This window comes from Melospiza melodia, chromosome 1, assembly GCF_035770615.1.
Source record: "Melospiza melodia melodia isolate bMelMel2 chromosome 1, bMelMel2.pri, whole genome shotgun sequence".
NCBI classification, from domain to species: domain Eukaryota; kingdom Metazoa; phylum Chordata; class Aves; order Passeriformes; family Passerellidae; genus Melospiza; species Melospiza melodia.
Window position 1 is genome coordinate 47321110 of NC_086194.1, and position 24817 is coordinate 47345926.

At 39.1% G+C, this 24817-nt stretch overlaps 1 protein-coding gene across 2 annotated transcripts in view; it reads right to left on the minus strand.

Annotated features, from left to right (window-relative positions):
* The window catches only part of DPY19L1 (dpy-19 like C-mannosyltransferase 1), a 44511-nt gene extending 24815 nt beyond the window's left edge, over positions 1-19696 (minus strand). Inside the window, exons 1-8 of one of the 2 annotated variants that reach the window (XM_063156882.1) lie at positions 19338-19696; positions 18404-18472; positions 13542-13566; positions 12932-13019; positions 12159-12296; positions 7132-7252; positions 5484-5577; positions 3240-3297 (exon numbers count right to left, since the gene is read on the minus strand). In XM_063156882.1, coding sequence (XP_063012952.1) covers positions 3240-3297; positions 5484-5577; positions 7132-7252; positions 12159-12296; positions 12932-13019; positions 13542-13566; positions 18404-18472; positions 19338-19644 — 900 coding nt within the window. In that variant the 5' untranslated portion in view covers positions 19645-19696. Of the gene's footprint in view, positions 1-3239; positions 3298-5483; positions 5578-7131; positions 7253-12158; positions 12297-12931; positions 13020-13541; positions 13567-18403; positions 18473-18884; positions 18968-19337 lie in introns of those variants that run through there. The other variant, XM_063156891.1, reaches the window with a different exon arrangement.
* Between the last annotated feature and the right edge of the window lie 5121 nt (positions 19697-24817).

Sequence of the window (24817 nt, forward strand, 5' to 3'; positions counted from 1 at the left end):
ATAATCAACTCTTCTAGGTAAATAATTCTCAAATTCATGCAGTGACTTGCCACACTTAGACAGAGACAGTATGTTGGAAGATGATCTGAAAGATAAAGCAATATATTCCTCATTATGCTAGAGTTCTTTAGGTTATAAACATTTCAAATTTCTATCAGTAACAGCACATTAAGTATAAAATCTGAAGCTGCCTTACAAAACAGGCCAGTACACTAAAATAATGAAATTAAATTCACACAGACCCTATACTACTTATACGTAATTTATGCATTCCATTCTTTAACCCTAATAAAGCAAAGCATAATACACTGAAGTCAACTGAATAGTTGTTTCATTGATTTCTTAATTAATGGGGTTAATGACAAATAAATAATGGGCCTCATGGCAAATGGCTCAGCTACAATTGTTGTCTCCAATGTTTATATTCAGCTCTTTATAAAGGGCTTACACTGACCTTAAAAAAACAACAAATACAACTTTACAGGAGTACTCTGACATACAAAAAACAGGTTCAAATTGGCGATCAAGAGATTTGCATTAAAAATTAGAAATAAGTTATTTACAGCTACAAGAGAAAAATGTAATTAATCTTAACATAGACTATAATCAATCTATGAAAATACTGTAGGATACTGCTGCAAAAATGTAGCTTTTCCTTTGCTTCCTAGAATCTTTAAACCATTTTTTAAAATATTGTTTTACCAAGCAAGTCACTAAAATCAACATTATATAATTCCTTGCTTACTGTCTTGCCATTTCCCAAGTATGTTAAATTAACAGTGTAAAATAAAAGCAAAGAACAGAAACACATCACATTAATCACAGTCCCTGACATCTTGAAGCACTCTTTGTAAAAGCTGCAGCAATTATCATTAAAATAAACCTTTCATAAATATATGTATTAATATGCTGTCCTCAGCTGACTGCACAGATGTGATGAGTTAATTTTTTTAATAAGCAATAAATATAATCATGATTATTCTAAAGCAGTGTAGTCATTTTGCATATTTTTCAAGACTACAGCAACATTTGGTTTACCAAATCTTATGATACTGGGAAAGATAAGACATGAAAAAAATGATGAACATATACAACCATGAAAAGGAAGCATTACCTTAGAAGTAGATTGACTAACATGGGCTACTTTTCTATATTTAGAATGCAATGCTAAACTCAATCATCTGTGGATGATTTATCAAGGCTGTAAACTCACTCTGCTGCAGGTAGAAATATATCAGATTTGTCTAAGTTTGAAATCATTAAAACACAGCAGCACAAGCGCGGCACAAACAAAAACATACAGCCTTAGGGTCACTAGCTGAAAGCCAGAGAGCATTTTTACATACAACTTTTACATCTCAGCATTACAGCTGAGATACCAAGGGCTGTACATGAGGCTTACTTGTGTAGCTCAGTCCTATCCTTCCCAAATAGGAAGGGAAATTCTTGGCAGCTGGTCTAGCTAGACTGCAGGCACTGCTGGCCCACTCAAGATGATTTGCACATAATCACAAGCCTGTCAAAGAGCTGGGCCTTTCTTCCACGCACACAGGCACACCCACAGCATGGCATTCAACAGAGCACCCCGTGAGGAGAGAGCCCCTGTGCACCTCTGACTACAGGTACTACCATTAATATATACACAACAATATCAAATCAGTCTGAGTTGTTCCATTCAGCTACAGTCCAAACACAAAAGTACCAGCTGAGATCCAATGCTGCACCTCTGCGAGTATTTCCTGGTGTTCTCCAGAAATCCATGCAGTTGAGCTTGAATCAGGATTGCCTTCCTTAAGCCCCACCTAAACCCAGACTACATCTGTGTAGAGCTATGCAGATCTGCTTTCACACGTTTCTCCAAAATACATTATCTGTGCTTTTTCCCCAAGTCAAGTCATTCACAGAGAGAGAGAAGCTCTCCTACAGTCACCTATGGAAAGAATTGCACTGTATCACAGTGAAATAAATGTTGTTTTGCTACCACTACCTTGAAGTTTTTCAACACATTTCTTTCTGAAATTACACTTACCACCTTCACAGACTTGGAAAACAGTGCCTATTCCATTAGTATTCACAAGCAAAGGATGAAACATCATTTCACTTCAGGATGCCATTAAGAATAGAAATCCACATAAAATGCCATATTTACACACATAGAGCACAAAAAATAAGTTTAGGAACTCTAATGTTCACCTGTTCTCAACCAGGCAGTTCAACATCCACAGGTGACAATGCTTTAATATGCTTAAATTTTTAAGTGCCTAAATTCTTTAAATATCCCCCATGCATACATGGGGGATATTTAAAGAAAAGACATTTCAAATGAAACTTGAAAATAAAATAGTCATTTTATCACATAGATTTTTGTTTTATAAAAAAACTGTCAAAGCTTACTGTGATGGAAGCATCTCTAATTCTCTTATGTACAATACATGTTCTTACAACTCAGTGTTCTCTACCATGTTCAGCTCAGTAAAGTAAGAAAACAAAACATAATTTCAACCCTAAACTAATTTATAAGTAGTTAGTTTCCATTTAGAAGTTATTTACAAATTTTCTTTCATAAAATGAGCACTAAGAAAAAAAAAAAAAACAGCCCAAGGGAATAAGAATGAAAGCTATGATTTTTCTTCCAAAATACGAAACAATGACATGAACAGCATTAACTGGGAAAACCAGGAGGTGTTGCAAGTGACAGATCCTTTTGCTTTCCTGCAATGCAGCTTACTTAATTTTAGCACTGGAATCCTTTACATACATACACTATTTCTAAATTCTATGTATCCCGGGTATAGTATATAAATAATACTGAGGTTTCTTTGCAGTTTCTTTGTATTTCCAGTAAAATATACAGCAATTTAAAGAAGCTTCTGAAGCTCACTCATATGGTAAATGTAGCCCAGTTATGTGTGGTATGGGCATGAAAATAGAGTATCCTGATGTTTTGAAACTTGAAGTCATTGTGCTACTGAGTTTCAATCTCAGGACCAATTTACAATATATTTCCTTTCTGATTTTTTATTTTAAGCACTTAAGGGACATTGGACTGTGCTATGTATTTTTCAGTCATAGTCTATTTTGCTTTCAATTGTCTTATTAATTTATTTTAATTGAATTTAAGTTATTTAAATTCAATCTCAAATAAATAAGCAACATCACTACATTTAATGAAATGAAAATAAGCTTAAACTTTGGTAATAACTAAAAACAAAAAGGAGTGGTGGGAGAGGGAAACCTACCTCTCCGTGATTGAAAAAGAAGCACAACACAGTAACAAGGCCTCCTAGGCGACTCCCACTGTGAAAACAAGAAAAATAGGTACAACAGAATCTTATCATGGCCAATGTTGCTTAAAAAAAAGTGAAGCTGCACTTGTGCACAGCTAATTTTATTGGGGAGGAAGGGAGGAAAGCTTTCAAACTTCAAGGGAAGGCAATCAATAAAGTACATACAATATTAAAATACTAGTTAGTTAGACAGGGTTTATTTCAGAGCAAACCAGTCCTTCATACATCAACTCTTTTTCACAGAACACCAATTTTAATGTTAATAACTTGGAAAACAGTTATTCCACTGCTCACAAATTTTGGTGCAGATCATTACATCTGGTGCTTCTAAAAACCAGACAATATAAATGCAGTACTTCTTCCCTAATATGTTGAGCAGTAAATATCAGAATCTGCATGCTCAGTCACCCAACAGGAAATTTTGGTGTGGATCTAAAGATTAATTTAGGGTAATCAAATCAAGCAGATTCAAAATCATACTTAAAAATTAATTAATTATATGGGTCAATGCAAGATACAATTTAATTTTTATGTGAAATACTGCAATGTTAACATGAGGAAGCTTTTTAAGCCCTTGACTTAAATGTATTTTTTACATTTCCATACCAATCAAATTCACCTATTGAATAAATACCAAAAGTAAACCCAAAGATATTAATTAGATTTTTCCCATTTCAAAAGAGCAATAGAAAAAGTTCCTATTGTTTGAACAGATTTATAATTGCTCAAGCTATGTGATATAAAGCAAAGAACATTTTTGTGCACACAAGTTCACTACTACTCTGAATGACAGATGATACCATTTTTGCTACTAAACCAAAGCAGCAGCCAGCTGTTAAGATTCTTGGAAAAAAAAACCCAAACAACAAAAAATCAACCACACACAAAAAAAAAAAAAAAAAAAAAAAAAAATCCCTAAAAAAAGCCCTCTGAGATCCTTCACCCATCACTAATATACAAGTTAAACAGAATCAGTAGGTTCTGGGTACAAAATCTGAGGATTAAAGATACCAAGTGCTAAACCAATCTCCAGGAATTGTGCATTCTTGCACATAAAACTCAACTTTACATCCCATAAATTTGAAAAGCTTCAACACTAAAATGGACAATTTTAGTTTTTAAAATTTTTAATGTTAAGAACATGCTTAGCGTTAAAACGTTAGCCCTAGAAACAGAATAAAAATTTGCCAAAAAACACACAAAACCAGAAACAAAACTCAAGGTCTATGCTTTCTAAAGAAAGTAGTGAGAAATAAAGAGGTCACTGATTTTTCAATGACATTCATATATAAAATGTGAATTTCTGTATAACTCCCTTAAGAGAAATATTACAAGTTAACAAGACAAATATTCAAAGTTTACCTACTTCCTCAAAACATGCACTAGGCAACTTCCTCTTTTTACTGACAGTGTCTGCCCTGAGCTATTCCTTATTTTATCAGCACATGCTTGAGAAAGGAGTAAAACCCATGACAATGAAGCCAGAAATGAATTGGGGGGGGGGGAAATCAATCACATCTCTTAGGAAAATATAGCTGCCTTTCACTTTTTGGCAAAACCAACACATGAAAACAGATGCAAACAGAAAACATATTTCCACTTCTGCTTTTCTGCTGAATGTGGAGTCCATTTTTGTATGAAAGTGTATTACAGCTCCTGAAATGTAAGGACAGATACTGAAAACACAAATTTGTAGAAAAAAGGAAGTGCATACAATTTGTCCAAAAGAATGCATTAAGTCAAAAAATATTTTGCCTTCTCAGTTATGTTAAAATGGAAATACATGCAAATATAACTTGAAGCAAAGCAGTGGGAAAACGCCAGTCTTGGTTAAAAGTACACCATCATTCAACTTGTTGTAAAAATAAGTCACAATGATAATTTTAAGAGCAGAAATATGTCAAAAGCTTTTTAAAACACATATAAACTTCTAGTTTTATCCACAACCCCATGGTACCAATGAGACACAGCCTCAATAAAATTTTTGACAATTTTTTTTCCAGCAGCATCATTGTTTTAAGAAAAAAGCTTCTCTATTTCAGTAATTCTTATTGACAATGTGTATGTAAAAAAAAAGCACTACTGCTGTACAAACCATCAATATCCCACAAAAATATTTTTACATTCACTTTTTCAAATTTTGTCTAAAAACTGACAGCTAATACCAACTAAATAGCCCAGTCTCAACTGCCTTACCTGAGGTATGTACCATATATGAAGAACAGTGACATCATGAATCCATTCAACAGAAAAATCACAGCAACATAAAAGGAAGCAGGGTCTCCCAACCCTAACAAAAAACAGTTAATATATGTTGTCAAATATAGAAGGAAGGCCATATTGGTTACAAAGCATCATACAATCAGTATACTATCTTAGTATGTCTATATTATTTATAAACTATCAGTATAGTATCTCAGTGTATCTACAGAAAGACAATTAAAAAAAAAAAGTAGATGGCATTAAGACTATTGTGAAGATTCAATCAGGAGATCACAGCTCTGGAAAAAAACAGGAAGAGTAGGGGTAGATACAACATTGGGGCAGTCAGTGACAGAATAAGCCAAGAAGGATGCACTAACTGCAGAGAAAAACCTGTGAGGTTTAGCAAGTAGAAATACAGCTAAGAATATTCTCTAGACTACATTTTTATATCATAGAGATTTTTAGAACAGGTCTGTTAATCCTAGACTCACACTTCCCATCTCTTGCAGGAGTAAACTCATCTTTAAACATATCACACACAACACTCTTTGCTTTGTTTCATTATAAACCAAGATATTTTCCAGTAACGCAAGTCTTTCAATTTATTCATTAACAGACACTTCTGCGCTCACTCTTCTGCCGTTATTCTCTTTCCCACTATTTCTTTAAACCCTCCTGGCTCTAATCATTTCAGCAATACAGCATTAAAAAGCCTTATTCATTAAAGTGAATGGCAGCAAAACTTCAGTTTCATATGCAGAACTGATTATTCCCCACTGCTGAAAACACAGCAAGACAGTTTTCTAAAGTAAGATGATGATATGCTCACAAAACAGAGTAGTCTCAATAGCTGGTGCTTCTGTTGGTTTTGTTTTCATGAAAAACAGGAATGAAAGGTTGCACACCGTTTATTGCTTCTTACAAAATTAGAGAAAGTGACCCATTCAAGCTCTGAAGTTCTTACAGCCTTTGTGCAAAGGAAAAATACTACCCTGTCATCACACAAAGGCATTCTAAATGATAAAATGAAACAACTTCACAAACTACCATCTATTATTCAGCTTGAACTGACTGTAGAACACCTCAAAAGCACTTCTCAGTAAGGTACTTTTATTGTTTAATACCTACTTGACAAGCCAATATTTCAAATGTGGGGGGAAAAAAAGTGGCAGTGTCCTTTGGAGCACAGTGTCAAATCAACGTTTAAGGCTGAAATTCTTATGCTGAATTCTTAGGCTGAATAGCACTGCATGTAAGAAGAGGATTTTTCTCAGCAGCATCACTAGGCAAGAGTTCTCTAAAAAATCTCCAAAATTGAAGGAGGAAATTTTGAAATGCAGGAAGTTGGAATGTATTTGAGATCTTTCAGAAGTTACAAAAATTAATACATCTACAGTAGGCTTCCAATTACATTTAGGACATCTTATTCTTTGTAGCAACCCAACATTATGAGGGCTCAGACCATAACTGTGAAGTTTTGAACTCCAGGACAGGAATTCAATCTAGGCCAGAGGAGGTATCTAATAAGCAAAACCCACATATTTCACCCTCGGTAACACAGGAATATTTATTATTTCTGAAATACATAATGTCACAAGTGCATGCTTCCATGGAGAAACCATGATAAACCAGAATTTACCTTCACAGCTTTCAACAGGACTAAGCCCTTTTCCTCTGTTCACAGTCCAACAAGTCTTTGTTGGCACACCAAGGAAATCCATAACGGTGGTATATGTGCGGTACCAGCTGGCAAGGACCACCTAGGGGGAAAACAGGATTAGAAGTTTCTGCCCAGAGTGACCCCTCAGGACAGCTGGCTCTCATCCAGGCTCATTTTCAAACTCAGGATTTATCTCAGCACTTTTGACCACAATTTCCTAGAGGCATCTAACAGACTTCATTAACAGACTAAAATTATGCCTATTGATACTCAGATGCTTTATAACAGAAATAATTTCATGCATCAAGCCGCAATATTCAGCAAAAAAACCCCACATATTGCATTGTCTGGAAGGCTCCTCATTTGTGTATTTTTGTGTATCAGATATTAAAATCACAGATGTTGTTGACAGAGGACAGTGGACAAAACTGAACCCATTCAAGGCAATTTTTTTCCACCTCACAAGAATATTAGTGGACCAAATCTTTAGGATTTTTAGTCTGTTAAATTTTGATAGCTTAATTTTAAGCATGCATTCAAAGGGCTTCCAGATGCAATGTAAGAGAGCATTTCCATTTTCCATGCAAATGCTGTAATGTTCTTATAGCAACAACTCAACTAAATCTCAACACCTGACACAGAAAACATCAGTACTTTACACACAGCAAAAATGAGAACTCATCTCACAGCAAAGTCATTAGTTAATAACATTACCAAGCTATTCTGTCAGGATATAACTGACTTTATAGAGTTCATAAATGAGTAATGTGGCCATTCCAGTTGAGCTGCTTTGAAAGTTATAACCCAGGGGTTCCCAGACTGACAATATGTTTCACCACTGCAGTATTAGCTGCCTCTGCCCTGTGTCACAGAGAACATATATAAGAAAGATGATTCTCTCTTCTTGTTCCCCATACAATTAATAAAACTCTTTATGTCACTTCTGTCTTCAAGAAGGGCAAGAAGGAAAAACAGACAACGCGTGTGAGAATGTGATGGAGTAAATCCTCCTGGAAACCACTTCCAAATACACACAGGACAAAAAAGTGATTTGAAGCAATCAGCACAGATTTAAAAAGGTGCAATCCCACCTGTCCAGCTTTATAACCTTCTGAGATGACTGTCTTGATAGATAAGGAGAAAACTGCAGATTTTTTTTTAATCTGGTGCCAATCTGTTCTACATCTTAAGACTAGATGATGGCACAAGGGAACATCCTCAGCAAATCTGCAGGATAAACACTGGAAGAAGTGACTGATCCTTGTGCTGTCATTTAGAGGGACATCAAAAGGCAGGGGAAATGGGCCAACAGGAATCTTCCCAACAGGGAAATGCAAAGTCCTGCACTGGGAATGAACACCACCATGACCACCTAGAAAGCAGTTTTGCAGAAAAGGGCCTGTGAGTTCTGATGCATAATTTATACTTGAGCCAGCAACAAGCTCTTGATGCAGAAAAGACAAATATATCATCAGCTGCATGTCACCAGGACAAGAAATGCAACTTCCCCTCTTCTCAGCATTGCTAACACTCTATCTGCGGTGCTGGGCTCAGCTGTGGGCTGCTCAAGACAAGGAGGACATAAAATAAAGATGACTGAGACAGGCTCTTTTTGGTTGACAAGACATGAGACAACAAGCACAAATTCAAATACAACAAATTCCACTTATACATAGGAATTTTTTATTTCGGGAGTGGTCAAACACTGGAACAATCTGCAGAGAGGTGGAGTATATTCAAATTGAGACTGGAAATGACCCTGAGCAACCTGCTCTACTTCACCCTGGTTTGAGCAGGGCTGAGACTAGAGGACCTTCAGACAACCCTTCCAACCTCAACTGTTCTGGGATTCTAAAATTCATTCATTTTTAGTATCAAGGCCTCAGTCTTCATGGCTCACTTCATCTGTGACCTTCACACCCTCACAATGTAAATCCTGTATATTTAAAATATAACTACATCTTCCTAGACCAAGACTCTGTGCCTCAACATTGTGCCTTACAAAGTACAGTATCCTGAATTCCTGGAAGCTTTCTGAACATCTGTGCCCTGGTGCTTCTGGCAATGCACACGTGCATACATGAACCAGACACTGTCCCATATATCCAGACAGACATCAACAGGCCTGGAGAACCAAATCGGTGTCCTTCTTTTTATCACCTGAATGTCCCTTTGTTAGGGATATCTCTATGGCATATTTGCATCACCAGCCCTGAAGCTGACATTAGCCAAGCATATAAACCATTCTTGCCAAATGTTGCATCAAAAAAAAGAAAAATCAAATTACTAATTTATCAACCTGTTTTTAATTTATCAATTTAACCTGTTTATGCCACAAGTGCCTGTCTGCTGCAGATTTTACATGTGAATACTCCCTAAAAAGGTATCAGGCTAAGTACTTCAAGCAAAAAAACCTATTTTTTGGCAAAAGCTGCTTTACTTGAAACAGTTAACATGGGCATAGAAATGGAAACAAATCAGTAAGCAGCACAAAATTGCTAGGTCAGTTGGAGCACAGTGATGTTTCTGGAATTTCTACTGTTCTGTATCAGATGAGGCAGCAAATGCTGACCCTGGAAAACAAAAGCCTGGCACTCAGACCCAGGAGTGCTCTGTGGACAAGGCCACTGCTTTGCTGCAAAAGAACATGCAGAAAAGTTAAGCCCTTTCACTAGTTGCCTTTGAGTGTACACTCTAAAGCCAACTACATGGATCTTTGTAACACACTCCTCATTTCAACTCACATCCTCATTATCACCACCACACACAGAAATATCAACTGTTCCACAACAATGAACATCCATCCAGAGAGCAAACTTAACACATTATCTCTCCACCACAGAAACTAACACATTATCTCTACCATTTTTCATCAGAAATGAAAACACTACAATTACTAGAACAACCTGACTATGGAGCAAATACTTGGAAAATCAACTTTATTTGAATTTTAACGTTGTACAGCTACAAGGACAACCTTGTAGCATTTGACAGCTTTTTTTTACTGCTTATATGTATAATTTACATAAATGATGTATTGATTACTACACACTCATTTTACTTTTTTTCCCTTTTTTTGAAGTTTTTAAGGCTAGTACTGGCTGTACATGTAAGTGAATTGTTTTACTTTTCTTACTTAATTTAACGTCCTATTTAGCAATGGGATTTCCAGATTGGTTTTGATGAATTTAATTTTAATATCCATTAAACAAACATTTTATTAGAATTCATCCTTAGTGCAACTAATGGGCTTAAAGAGCTGGAAAGATCCCAAAATATCAAACAGGAAATGAAACACTTTCAGGAAGCATGACTGGATACTGAGCATCTGAAGGAAAAATTTTACTGCCAACAAATAAATCCACATGCATCTTCTCACCACCCAGCCCCATTATAATCATGAGAAAATTCTATAAATTCAGACAACATATTTCAAATGCCAAGTTGCACCTATTGACAGTTTTATAAATACAGTTATGTGGAAACAGGAGTACTTAAGAAATACACTTAAAAAAAAAAAACCCCAAAGCACTATTTACAGGAAGTCTAGACATTAAGCAGTAAATGACTGAAAGGAGTAGAGGAGACTATTTGTCTGCTTTGCATGCCCACACAGGCACAGAAAAGATGAATGAATTCATACCTTATCACCAATATTTCTACGAGCCAGTATAATCCTAGAAATCTGAATGAACAGACAAACCTACACATTTTGCACTGTAATCAACCCAGCTTTCTTATTCATAGAATGTAAGCCACTATATTTGATTCCACCACCTAATTTATTTAGTCATCTTTCAGGAGGATACTGTTGAGTCTTTAAAAACAAGTTGATTTGACCAGTAATCCTTGATTTTTGAAAGTCAGACTATAGCTGAAGTCAATAAATTTTTTCCAGCTAAAGGAAATAGCTCTTTAGTATTCAAATGATGTTCACAATAGGGCATTTCTAGAACTGAACTGCAATCCATCTGGAATTAGAAAAAAATTCCAAAAAAAACCCTAAATAAGTGAGAGGGCAACAAAAACGTGCTCATCTACACAGCATTTAGTTCTTCCAGAGCAAGGACTTAGGAAGGAAATGAAACCACTATGTGCAACTTGTACAAATACATGCACACCAAGAACTCTTACACATACAGTTCCTGACAGCAGCTCTGCTCCAACAGAGCAGAAGAATGAGTATAAAAGCTAGTACCCAACAATAACAGCCATTATTAGTTGGCTCTCATAAAAATAAACTGCTGCTGACACATGAAATTACAGAAACGTACATTAACCAAAGGAATCTTCCCTTTGCAAAATGTTTGAGACACACTGGCAAAACCCTAAGAGACAGAAACCTCAACATTTCTGTACACTTGTTCTTTTGAACACATTCTGAACACATGTTCTTTTTACTGACAAAAAAGCAGAGTAGGAATGTGATCTAACCAGGTAATAAGTCTAACATTAAGTATGCACAAATCAACAGTAGTCAGTCCTCCACGAAGCAATTTCCTGCGCAACATCTAAGTAAACTATTACCACCCAAGGATTTCACAGCCACTGTGAACTGTGATGTGCTTGGTCCTGTCAGTTTCATGTGTCCTACAAAAAACGGAAAACAAAATAATCTCTTGCAACCTGCATCACTTCAGTCATTACTGTCACATACTACTGATACTGCATACATCGGATTTCCTGAAGTATATAATGTCAGCAACTTACTTGCTTTCAGGGAAAAGAACAAAAAAAGGCAGGAAGTGCAACTTTCGGGCACAAAATACTGAGATCTAGAAAGCTTTCATAGTTAATTGAAAATACTTGACGTTTGGAAATTGATTATAATGTATGAAGTAACTTTCTCATTTGAAATCTGGAACTGAAATACAATATTTAAGCAACACTTCATTAGTCATTGTATCTTTACAAATACATTTTCCAAAGTAACTTTTAAAAATTTATAGTCAAAGCTAAAACAACCAAAGACCTGCAGAAGGGATTACATTTAAAACATAACTCACCTCTGGGTAAAGATTGAACCTTTGTAAGGTGTTAATCACTAAAGGATATTCAGTTAGCTTGTCATTCATAATGGCACCTACTCCACTCCAAAATGACGGTGCCTCAATAATGGTCTTGAAGTAGGAATAATAAAGACCCTACAGGAGAACAGATTAATTATTTACAATTAAAGATGTCACTTCTGCTTCAGGAACCACTACATACAAGCTTCATTTTTAAACAAATTTTGTAACATAACAAACAGGACAGACTTATTGAAGAGGACTATCCTGTTTTTCAAATCTCTTCTGTTACTGCAACCAAAACAAGTGGTGTGGGTTTCCTTCCACTTTGTTTCATAGCATACCTGGCAAGCTCTCATTTGGGCTGGTAACTATGCATTAAATAGTGTTTCACAATTCTCAAAATAAAAGCAGATAAAAGGTGCGTGTGTGTATCTATATGCCAACATATATTAACTGAAAAAATATTTAGACAAAAAAGGTGGCATAAGAAGACTATAACTGAAAGCAAGATATAAGGTACTTGCAGTTTTGTATTTTGGGTCCTCCAGAACCGTACTTTTAGATTATACTTTAAGTGAACTGTGAAGTGATAAATTCATAGGGATCAGCTGCAAGTCACACAAATACTTTGCACACAAAAGTGTAATGCACAGTAGTTGTAAGAGAGCAATATGCATACTTATGCAGAATCTATCTATTAAGACATTTTGGAAAGCCCATGATCAGATTACAAACAAAAGTTTTCCAAACACTGGAACATAACTCACCATTTCCGTGCGAAAAGCCATTTCTCTTTCTAGTGTTGACAGGTGAGAAAAATGACGGTCATTTTCAAAAAGAGTTGTTATGTGACACCTGCCAAAAAATAATAACAATTAAAATGGAATAAAGAGGTTTAGAATATGTACTAAGTCATAGATAGCAAAGAACATTCAATGAATACCCAAAGTTTACTTACAAACTGCTACTGTAATTTTTTCATATATTATAGCAATATCCTCATCTATTCAGATAATTTTAAATTGAAGAAGAATAAACAAAGAGTATTTATTAAATTCTAGTATGGCATTAGTAACAATACTATAACGCTATATATTATATATAAACTGTAATGTATTTTAATTAAAGTGCAAACACTAAAGGATTAAGCAGCAATTTTTCACCTGAAAAGCAGGCTTCACTCTTCTCTGAACAGGCTTAAGAAACCTTTCACATCATCTTCACAAGAACAGAATTATTCAGTTCAAAGATAATTTAGTCTTGAGAGGAAAGTTATAAATATAAATTATCCCAACGTCTTCTCTAAAAATAACTAAAAATTATATTTATATTATTTTAAAATAGCATATTACTCTGAAGTAATAAATTTAACCTTACCAATGTAGAACTCCTGCAAAAACAGCTGTAAAGAAAACATAAGGTGCAAAGTTACTCAAATATTTAAATAACTGAACATGAAAATGTGCTGACTGCAGTAATTGCAGTACTACTTGAGACATGCACAGAAGGTACTCAAGACCCCAGCAAACAGAAGAATAGGAACATCTGAATTACACCTCCACAGCCAGGTCTTTGAAAATTTTCTGTGGTATTCAGCACTAGGCAACGTTTCCACCTACATCTTGCATCACTCAAGCTGACCCACCAGCATCTAATGCACACATTTCAGTTATTGACAACAAAGCTAAATTAAACGCATTTTTTTAATAAGCATAAATATTTTTAGGATTTTTATGACACCTACTGTTACTGTTCACTCAATTCCTGCTCAGATTTTCAGTAACTCATGCTAAGGCCTGGAGCATTCGAGCAGCACTGCTAGGTGAAAGCAAGGGCACCAAAGGCAGAACCTGGTGGGCTGAAATGGCTTAAGGTTTGTGCTTCCCAGGTGATGCAGCATCATGATGAAAAAGGAAGGATGAACACTCTCACCACCATCTAGGTAATTATTTTGCTGAGAGGTGCACAAGTTAGAAGCTTCAAGTTCAGCTATGAACTAGAGAAGTTGTAAGTTCAAAACCTCATGCCTTAAATTATGGTTCAGTGAATTCCTATGTCAGACTAGCCTGCACAAAGTGGACTGGCCCTTGTTCGTCATGTTTGTTGGTTTTCTTCCTTAATGGACTCATAAAATAAATTTTAATTTACAGAGCACACTGTGCTGTAAATATGAGGAATCCAAATGGACCATGACAACCAACACAAATCTAATTGAAACTGTAATTGCTAAAAAATGATAGACTCTGCGCACAATTAGGTTCCATTTGAAGACTATCTGCACTGCTACCATGTAGATACAGAACAAAGGGGGTTGTCTGAGAGACAAAGGGAAGAGACAAATGCTGATAAAGCAGTGAGTTAACAGCCTAGGTCTCTGACACCTCCTGAGCATGACAAGACCCAGAGAGAGAAGGAACCACTCCATTTCTCTTGGGCAATGCTGGCAACAAACGCAGCCTACCACAGAAGCAAAGCCTGCCTGAAGGAGGGATAATGGGAAGGCATTTAGAGGGACCACAGTGCTCCTCCTGGACTGAAGGTGTCTCAGGTGCCCTCTAGGCTTTCTGCCAGAGAAAGATCTGGCAGACTAGTTGTCTTTAACCCACTAAAATCTTTATTGTTAATGAAGAGCCCTCTTACTCACACAGGCTGTATGGAGCAGAGAGAAAATGGAGAGGACAATCACCCTCCTGGCCCAGACCCAGCTGTGGCCAGAGAGGTGCTGAGCACTGTGTCCCTCTCCAGGGTGCTGACCAGCACACACCTTCCCTCCTTCGGGCACCCAGACACTGCTGCTGCCTCTCTGAAGACGTGGAAGGAATCAAGGTGCTTGGATGTTGGTAAAGCACACAGCAATGCCTGCATGCTGATGCAGAATACAGTCGGAGAGTTAAGGAATGTACATTTGTTCAGGCTGCATGTTACAAGACTCGAGTTGTCCGTTTCTGAAAAGCAGCAGGGATAAGAGAAAGAAAAACCCTTTGCAAATCCACTAAATTTATGCGGCATGGGAGTGGACCTAATGTGCACTTCATGCCCGAGTACATAAACCCAACATATATTCCATATATATGTTTATTTCACATAGTCCTCCAACACAGAGGCTGGAAGTGCTGCTTGCTGCTACTGCCAGTACTTGTTATCCTGGTCACAACAAGGTTCCTAACTGTAGTGCGTTGCATTATGACCTAATTTTAAAATTTAAGTTTTGTAAGTGAAGAGATCCAAGATGAAGCTGGGCAAGACAAAAAATTACCACCACAAAACAAAAAAAGAAAAACATACAAAAAATTACCTGAAAAAATTTCTAAACGAGCTGCTGGTACAATTTAACAACATTGACCTCATGTTAAACACTTCACACAGCAGGTGAGGTGGTACTATAGTACACTGAAACTTCCCTCAGAGTTTTACAGCTCCACTTCTATCACTTGAAGTAGGCTTTTCAAGGACAAGACTGGACCCAGACAATTCGGTTCCAGTTAGAAAATGAAGACCTCAGTCTTTCACTTATAACTTCCCCTTTTTTATATCCTTCCTAAAAAAAATCACCAAAATTGCTTGGTGTAAGCAGAACTTAATGTTTTAGGAAAGGTTCAGGAGCTGCAGGGGTATTTTTATACTAAGGACATTTACATTAGTTCCCATGGAAAGCTGCAAATGTCTTTCAGAAGAGCAGACATTGATATGACACGGATTTCCAGGTAAGCACATTAGCTCTATCAGCAATGCAGCAAACCATATTCCATACTAAAAAAAAACATCTTCTGCAGCAATTGTATGGAAAGAAACAGAGCAGCTCATACCTTTCTTAGTTACTGCTTATTGACTAATAGTTACACATGTGCACAAGGCATTATTTTATTTCTCAGCAACATTCACAAGATTCCCAGTAAGATTAGATACTGAAATACATTTGCACATACACCAGCTATAAAAAAGCAAAAAAAAAATTAAGAGAGATCACATGTTAAGAATATACAGTAAAGTCCAATGCATCTTAGCTACCAGTATTGTTTTTAAACTCAAATTCACAGGGTTCCACATAAGGCAAATATGCAGTATTTTATTGATGCAAATAAATTAACTATTATTATGGAAATTACATTTCACACCCAGACATACCACTTATTTCATAGAAGAAACAATGTCTTTAAATCTGATTCTTCCCTTCAGTAAATGCTTTATTGAAAGTCAATGCAGTAAATGTAAATACATTCACAGTTATTTTGGAGAATTTCATATACATTTTCACAGTATCATTCTATTATAAGTACAAAGTGAAGACCTCTCATAATCACACAGCAATTAATGTTAATTACTCATATTTCAAGAGACAATGGGCTTAATTCATAGACTTCCACTCTAAGCCCAAATCAGCATTTTTCAACAGACTGCATTAAGCCAGTTTCTGATGGAAAACATGCAGCTCAGCTCTGTCAAATTACCACCCTTTGGTCTCATTAATGTCCTTACTGGAGAGGGAATGAAGGAGGGGACAGGAAGGGAACACTACAGTCCTAATGCTACAGACACTTACACAGCTACCATGTGCTTGAACTTGCAGATGCCATTTTTTCACCCAGCCTAAGAAGCCCTAAAACCAAAGCATATGATAAGATTTTTGCAGACTAGGGTTATTATGTAAAATCTGATAGATTTCCTATTTTTGTCTGCGTGTTATTATAAGAAAAGCAATATGAATGGCATATAAAAAGGATTCTAATTCTGGAAATTAAATACTGAAGAATACAGCCATTCTTTGGCTTTATTTACCAAGAGAACAACAAATGCTGAGACACTATAATCCAACAGGATGTGAAGGGTACAATACACTGATTCATATTTTGCAAATATCCACAAAATGACCAAGTAGGAATACAGCAGAACTGGAAGCAATGAGGAACCTGCAAGCATTGACTACTTCTGCAGCTTAGTCAAGTTGTTACATTCTGAGATTCTGTGAAATATAATAAGGATGTCTCCAAGAATAAGGCCTCAAGTCAATGGTCATTATGAAAAAAACCCAAACAACATAATAGGATGAAGTGTTGTATAAGAACATCCTTGAAAGTCTGACAACTTTACTGCTGCACATAAATTGGGAGATAATTTGTAAGGGAAAAAAGTCACACTCTATAATTAAACTAGCTCCAGCTGTGGGAGCCTCTGTTTTTAAAATAGGCCTTAAATCTTAAGCAAAGAGACAACAAAAATTCAAATTCCACTAAACTTAATCAAAACTCACTATTTCATATTTCGTATATGTACATTCTTTGCTACTGCAAATACTGTATGCTAGTACATACTTTGCTATTACTCCAACTGAAAAAAAAAATCGCTGAAATATTTAATGTGTTATCTGGGTGTCATGGACAAAATCAAATTCTAAAAATTATAAAGCTCTCTCCCTAATCTGCTCTCAAATTTCAGTCAGAGGAAAGCCTTTTTCAATTCTGACCATCATTTAAGCATTTCTATGTCATTTAAGTAACTACAAGTCTAGGAACTGCTGAATAAACAGATGCAAGTAAAGCAATTCAGGAACACTTTATTCATTAATTAGTTTGTAAGCTAAGGGCTGTTTCCCTGCTACTGCTTTGCAATGCAATTCATCAAACTGAAGAAACTCCCTCCAGCAGCCAGGACTACTGGTGATGTGATTAACAGTACCAGCACCTTTGGAATACCCTAAAAGTCTCTATTAAAATACCTTTTAGTGTATACCTAATGGTGCAGCTGACAAATATGCTATTACCTAACATTTGTTAAATTTAGGAATGCATCTCTTGGCAAATACTTCAGATGTTTTTTTCAAGACTTTGGTCATTAATCATGCCATTATTTACTCAAAAATATTACCAAAGATAATAACATCCAAATTTACATCCCTCTACAACTGTATGTTCTTCCACTGAAACAAGCTGTTGTTCTTACATTACTTAATAAGAGTTGCTGCCTTTTTTTTTCCCCCTATAAATTAATGACTAGATAGAAGAAATACGTGAATACCTGGAATTTTTTTTCCCCAAAAATCCTTTTTTCCTCCATCAACTGCTACAGTAACAGCTTTCCAAAAGTTACCAGATAGGAAGTTATTTCCTGTCCGTTTTCAACATCAGCTGTGTTTTCTTCCTTTTCAAATCTGTATTTCCAACTACATTTTGACACAATTTACAATTACAGAGAAGGGTAAAGAGATCAGTATTTCCCCCCTTTGATGTATTCCTTCTACTTACCCAGAAAGAACGTGAGCCAGATGTTGCTATCAGCTTTTGTGATGAAGGCCTTTCTGTCGACAATAAATACTGCCAAAAGAATACAAGCACCTTAAGCATCACTTAAGCACAGAGTCTACAAAAGGAAATCTGAGCTCTGCAACATTAGTTTTATGTAAAAATCTTGACCTCAAAAATGCTGAAATTTCATACAGCAAGTTCATAACTACACACAAAAGCTTTAAACATCACAGATAGACTACGAAGGTGACTATTTAAATCATCAGGTTTTTAATTTCTGAAATAACTTTTACAGAATAACTTGTCAAAAGGGAATTTCTACAAAGCTATGTTACTGGCAAATTCGCTCAAGCAGAAAGTCAGACTTTTAAAGAATACTGAGCCCTCCGTGCTTTTCAGCAGAAATAAGCTGGTCATGCCAGCACCGCAAGCTGCGATAGTCAGCACCACCAGACAGACTCTTTTAACAAGAGTTACTTACACAAACAGCACGCTTCCCCACTTCTCCCCCAGAGGATGCTGAAGTGGTAAAAAGCCCTTTCCCCTTCCCTCGCCGATCGCTGTGCGGGTTTCGTCAGCTTTCCTCTCTCCTTACCGTCCCCGCGCAGGGACGGGGGAGCAGGGGCCCGGGCAGAGCGGGAGCGCGACCCGGCCGCCGCTGCCCGGGCAGTGCCAGGCACCGCCCGCCGCCTCCTCCCTCCTTCCCGCCCGCCGGACCCCGACCGCTGCTGCTTCCCGGGAGAGACGTCCCGGCGCTCCCTGCCCCGGCAAAAGCCGCCCCGTGCCACGGGGCAAGGGAACAGCCACTTGCCGGAAAGAGGGACGGAAGCGGCGCTCAGCCCCGCCGCACTTCCCGCGGGCGGAAGGGCCGGCTCCCATCGCCGCGGGGGCAGAGGGAGCGGAGAGGGGGCAGGGTTCGGGGCAGCAGCCTCACCTCGGAGCCGCTCTCCGCAGAGGCGCAGGAGACTCAGGGGCCCGCGGCCCAGCACGTCCCGCTCCCCGTCCGCCGCGGGCCCCTCCCGGTAGGGTCCCCGGGGGTCGCCCCTGGCTCCCCGCCGGCCGCCGCCTCCCTTCCGCATGGCGCGGGCCCCGCCGGAGCCCTGCCTGCCGGGCGAGTGCGGCCGGCGACCGCGGCTGGGGCTGGCGCCCGGCGACTGCTGCTGCTGCTGCTGCTGTTGCTGCTGCTGCCCGGGCTTGAGCGGCGGCGACTCTTTGTTCCTGCCTCGGCTCGGGACGACCATCTCCGCATAGTCCCCGCCGGGGCCGGGGCGCCGCGCCGGAGGGGAGGGGAGCCGAGCTGAGGGGGGCGGTGCTCAGCGAGGAGCTTCCCCCACCCCCTGGCAGGGCCCGGAGGCCACGGGGCGGAGCCGCAGCCGGCGGGCTCGTAGTAACGGGGCGAGGGGGCGGCCGGTCCTCGCTCCGCCGCCGCCGCCGCCCGCTCCGCCCGGCTGGACACGTGGGGGCGGGGGCGGCGCTGCCGGCGGGGCGGGGAGCGGCTCCCGCGGGCCCCGCTCCGCCCCGCCGCTCACGGACGCGCCGCCCCGGAGCCCGGCGAGCAGGGGGAGGTGGAGGAGGAGGAGGGGAAAGAGGAGGCGAGAGCGGGGCTCTTCCCGCTCATTCCTTCCCGAGGGCCGGCCGCGGTTCTGCCGTCGGTCCCCGTGTGGGCGGGCCTGCCCCCCGCGCTGCTGCGGCCTCGTCCTCCGAAGCCTCTCGGTGTTTCTGTCACTTGCCTTTCCCGTTCCGTTCAGCTTTGTGATACTGCCTGCTTAAACTGAGTCCGCTCCAGAAGTGCGCGGCACCTCCTCCCCCCGCCCAAATGCCCAAAATTTTCATTCCCAGAAGGGAATTTGCGTGGGTCGTTGCTACGTCCTATGGGGCTTCCGCAGCACAGAAAACACCCCTCTTCCTTCTTCTAGAGTTTTATTGTGGGTTTGCCTTTGCAAAGCGGCCTTTCCCCTCATGAACACCCTGCAGATCCAGCCAAACCCTTGCTTGGGGTTCAGGGTTTAAAAGGCCCCGTTGCACATAAACTCTGTTACACGGCCCCTTGGGACATGAGGTGCTTCATGACTTTTCCAGAGCACTTACCTTCAGGAGCTCTCAGTCGCAATCCCTGAAGCTCCTACTCTAATTACTCCTCGAAGAGCTGTGAATGTACAGCACAACTGTGGAACAAGACCCAGCTACAGCAAAGCCGCTGTTTCTCCTCCTTGTGCTCTCCTGCTCAGCACAGAACAGCGCTCAAGCAGTGGCTCATCCAGTAGGGATAGATTAATTATCTATGTGAGGAATTTCTCACAATTTAAATACCACATTTTGGTAGTGTTGATTAAATGTAGCAGAGTAGAACCTCTTCAGTAAGTGCAGCCTCTCCAAACAGATCAATTTCACTCTTTCCTCCCTGACCTCTTCTTATTTTTATCTTTCTTGACTGTACCTATTCCTTGCCTCCCAGGTGCTCCTCGTTGCTGTCTTCAGGCTTTCTTTATCCCTCTGCACTCTTCATTTTATGTTCTTGCTCAGAGAAGTTTTCTATGTTTGAGTTTTCCATTCAACTCTATTTACTTTCTCCAGCCTTTGCACTTTTTTCTTTTGACAAATATAGGTTTCTCCTAAAATGTTTACAACCTATGTCCATCTCCTTTTCCTAATTATTTTTATGATCCTATCCTGTGAAACACAAGGTTCGAGTCTAATGTGGCAAGTACCATACTAGGTATTTTTAAAAATTATTTAACAGATAGATAACTGTCACATTGCAAGCCCAGGAAAGTAATTTTGGTTCAGATTCAGCTACTGAGGCAATGGAAGTGTAAGAACAGGATGGCTTTTGCTGTTTTTGCGGTAGTAGTAAGGCCACTGACACCCCAATAAGGTTGTGAAGATAAACCTGGTACTAAACAAAGCAGCCTGTGGGACTGACAGAAATCCTGTGTGTCCAAGTCCTCCATATTTTGATCCTTGCTGGGAGAGAATCACCCTTCTACCACTAGCTGTTTTGGGGAGATAGCTGCAAAGGACATGTATTACACTGATCTCAAAAAAGCAAGCAAGGAAGAAATACAATTTTTCATATAAGACAGCTGGTCTCCTGAGTACCCAGGCTCTTCTTCCAACGTGAATTATGTGTGGCAGTTTCATATTGCAAGAAACATTTATCTGTGTTTATTACACACTAAATATAAATGAAGGCATAAAAGGAACACCTTTCAAGTGTTTGAGGATTACATACTATTTTCCTCACCTGCTTTTCAGGAGAAAAAGTCCCATAATCTGCTCTTCTTTGTATTTGATTTTAATTGAGTAGCCTTGTTATAAATTCAGTAACCAGAGGAGTCTGTTGTTGCTGTCTGAGTGATTGAAGGGTACAGGCTCCAGATAGAGTTTTGTACATAACCAGCATAGAAAAAGAGCAATATGATATGTTCTGCTGATTTTTAACTCCTGTAACCTATATTTCAATTTTTGCCAAAATCAATAGAGTCATGGAACACTTAGAAACTTGAAGGGTTGATATTATTAAGGTTCATAAAATTGCTGTGGGATGGCTCAGCCATTGAGATTAACTAGGCCTGCTCCAGCCTGCAGCAGATCAATTACCTTCAGGCTGTTTTCGCTTAATAAAACTCTTCAGGCAATTTATTTCAACAGGTGCCACCCACAGAACCTGGCTACAAAGGCACATGCTACTAAACAATTCTAAAGGTTTTAAAAGTTACTGTAAGTGTGCAAAAAACAGAACATCACATTCCTAAATCTAAAGGTGCCCATATTCAGAAAGCATGAATTGCTATAGAAAACCTCCAACACTACTTCAGAAAAGCTGCAGTAGAGCAGTACACCTCTAAAAATAAAATGACATTTGTTTCAATCTATAAGATACGAGTAGTAAGAAACAAAGCTTGGGTTTATATCATCACAGGAATTGCATATTTTTTTGAGAAGTGCTATGTTTAATATCCAGCATCACGTTTCAGACAGTGTAGCTCATTACTAATCCTGCACACTACAGCGAAAGGAGCGATTCCAATAAATCTTTCTGTTTATAACAAAAAATGAAGGGAAGGAAAGAAATATATCTCTGAAAATAAATGAAATTTTTCTCAACTCTCAAAGGTGCTGACAGACCTATACATGTACATAGGAGAGACATCATCTTAATCAGATTGTCCTGACTTCTTTTGTCCAGGGAAAACAAAATCTGTAAGAGTTTGTTCCACAGTTTTGTGGTGTCCCAGGACAAGGCACATTCTGGAACATGAGATTTCTGTTTCTGGTAGGTGTTCCTGATCTCTTTGCTCACACATTTTCTGTGATCACTGGATATTTCAAAATCACTGTGACAGATATCAGCAATCTCAGCTGGATAGCGGTTGTGACACACTGTCAGCAGAAATAATTCTCAGTCCTCAGGAATTCACTGCTAGTGAAGCCCATTGGCCTTGGCAGTTCCTGTACGTTCTCTAACAACATTTGTTCCTTGGGAGGCTGGACGGGCACACCTCATTACCAAACAGTCCAGAGCTGGCATTCCTCCCCCCACTCACCCTCATCTTCTGTATTGTTTCATTACACCAATTCTCTCTTTTTCTCTTGCCTCTAGTGAGACTTCTGCTTTCTAGTTTGTTACCAATACCAACTCTTTCTCTCTCCAGCCACCTTCAAGGAGATCTGAATAAGGGTGCCTGTAGAGACTCCCCTTTTCAGTCTGCAATGGTGTTTCTTGTACTGCTCTGCTTTGTTCCAGTGGAGCTGCCGTGAATTCTGTGGATTTTGTGACAAGGCTGCCGTCCCACCTACCACAGGGCTTTGCTTCTGTGAGGTTTCTGTTGATCCCCCACACTTTCACACGTTCAGCAGCAACTTAATAATAGCAGGGCTGCATTGTAGCAAGTTAGGGAACTTCAGGCTCCCTCTCCTTGGTTCATTTAATCCAAGGTTAGCATGCAATGAAGGCATGTTCTAGAAAGTACGTCTCTTCAGAAAACCACTGTGTGACTGCTGCATGGTTAGATGTACTCAACCTAGCATTAAATGAGCCATTTTGAGTGCTGACAGCAAGAGAGCTGCAGCAATGTGGAGCTCAGAGCCTCAGGTAACTAACCAGGATGTTAGAGTGTTTTGAGCTCCACGCCATATGGCCATATCTGACTTAACTCATTATTTATACTACTTGAGCTTCAGTCACAGAGCAGAAAAATTCTTACTTACAGGAGGATCTTAAGGAAAACATTAATATTTGGGACCTCTTCTTGTGAAGACCAGGCTGAATATAAGTGCAGGAGACAAAGGAGTCTTGTAAGGTAGAAGTGAAGATGTGGGATTGCCATTGGCGTTTGTACATGGAGGAATTTGCTAGGGAAAAACAAAAACAGCAGAATGCAGTGGCAAACGATTATAGTGTGTACCTTGTCCTATTTAACAGCTTTGTGGGACCAGTTCACTTTCTGCAGGATACAAATATGCCCCCATGAGCTAACCCCTTTAAACATACTTTACCTGTATTCTGAGGAGGAAAAAGTATGCTCCTGGTAGGTTAGTAATCCAATCTCTGCTTGCACATGTTTGCTCATATGTATCTTCTCTCACTTTTCATGTTGCAGTTGCACTAACTTTAACTTTACATATATAAAACACCATGTAGAAGTGGATTATCTGTGTCTGTATGGCTAACTGCTCATACAACCAAAACCTTGCTTCTACTAGAAACAAGTAAGAACAATTTACCTAGCTTGCCTACCCTGGCAACAACAACAAAAGAAACAAAAAATCACGTATTATGAATTAGAGATCCTAAAGCCCTTCTATCTTTGACATGGAAATTACTTCCTTTGTTTTTATAATGTTGATTATAAGCCTCAAACTTCCTGCTGCCAGAATAACACTGAAGAACATTAGTGACTCAGAAAACCTAATTAGTCTCCACCAGAGTTTTCCTTATTTCTTTGCTTTCAGTTTCCAGTACCATGTATTCATGCTACCTTAAGTGCTTCCCTGCAGCTCTGAAAAAAAAAAAAAGTTAAATAAAACCAGGGCCACTAAATACTATGACCTCAGGAAATAAATTCTGAGAACCTTTTAGGTAATTCTAACATATTTCCAGTTACCCTTCTTTCCTTGCTGCACAGATGAAAGCAGCAGAGGCGTTCATTTGCCCTATTGAGCAGCTGACTGGGAAGATTTGGCAATGCCCCTTCCTAAGTCATGGAGTGTGATCATCTCCTCCCAGCTGAGGCCTGGAATGTTTCTGTAATTCTTCACAGTTCTGAGGACTTTCAACTCCTCTGCATGACATAATCTCCTTACAGATTTCAAAATGAAGATCTCTTGCTGTACATGCCACATGCTCATTGCGTGGCATTTGGCCACTGTGAGTAGTCATGCTAATTTGGCATAGATGCCATGATTCACAGC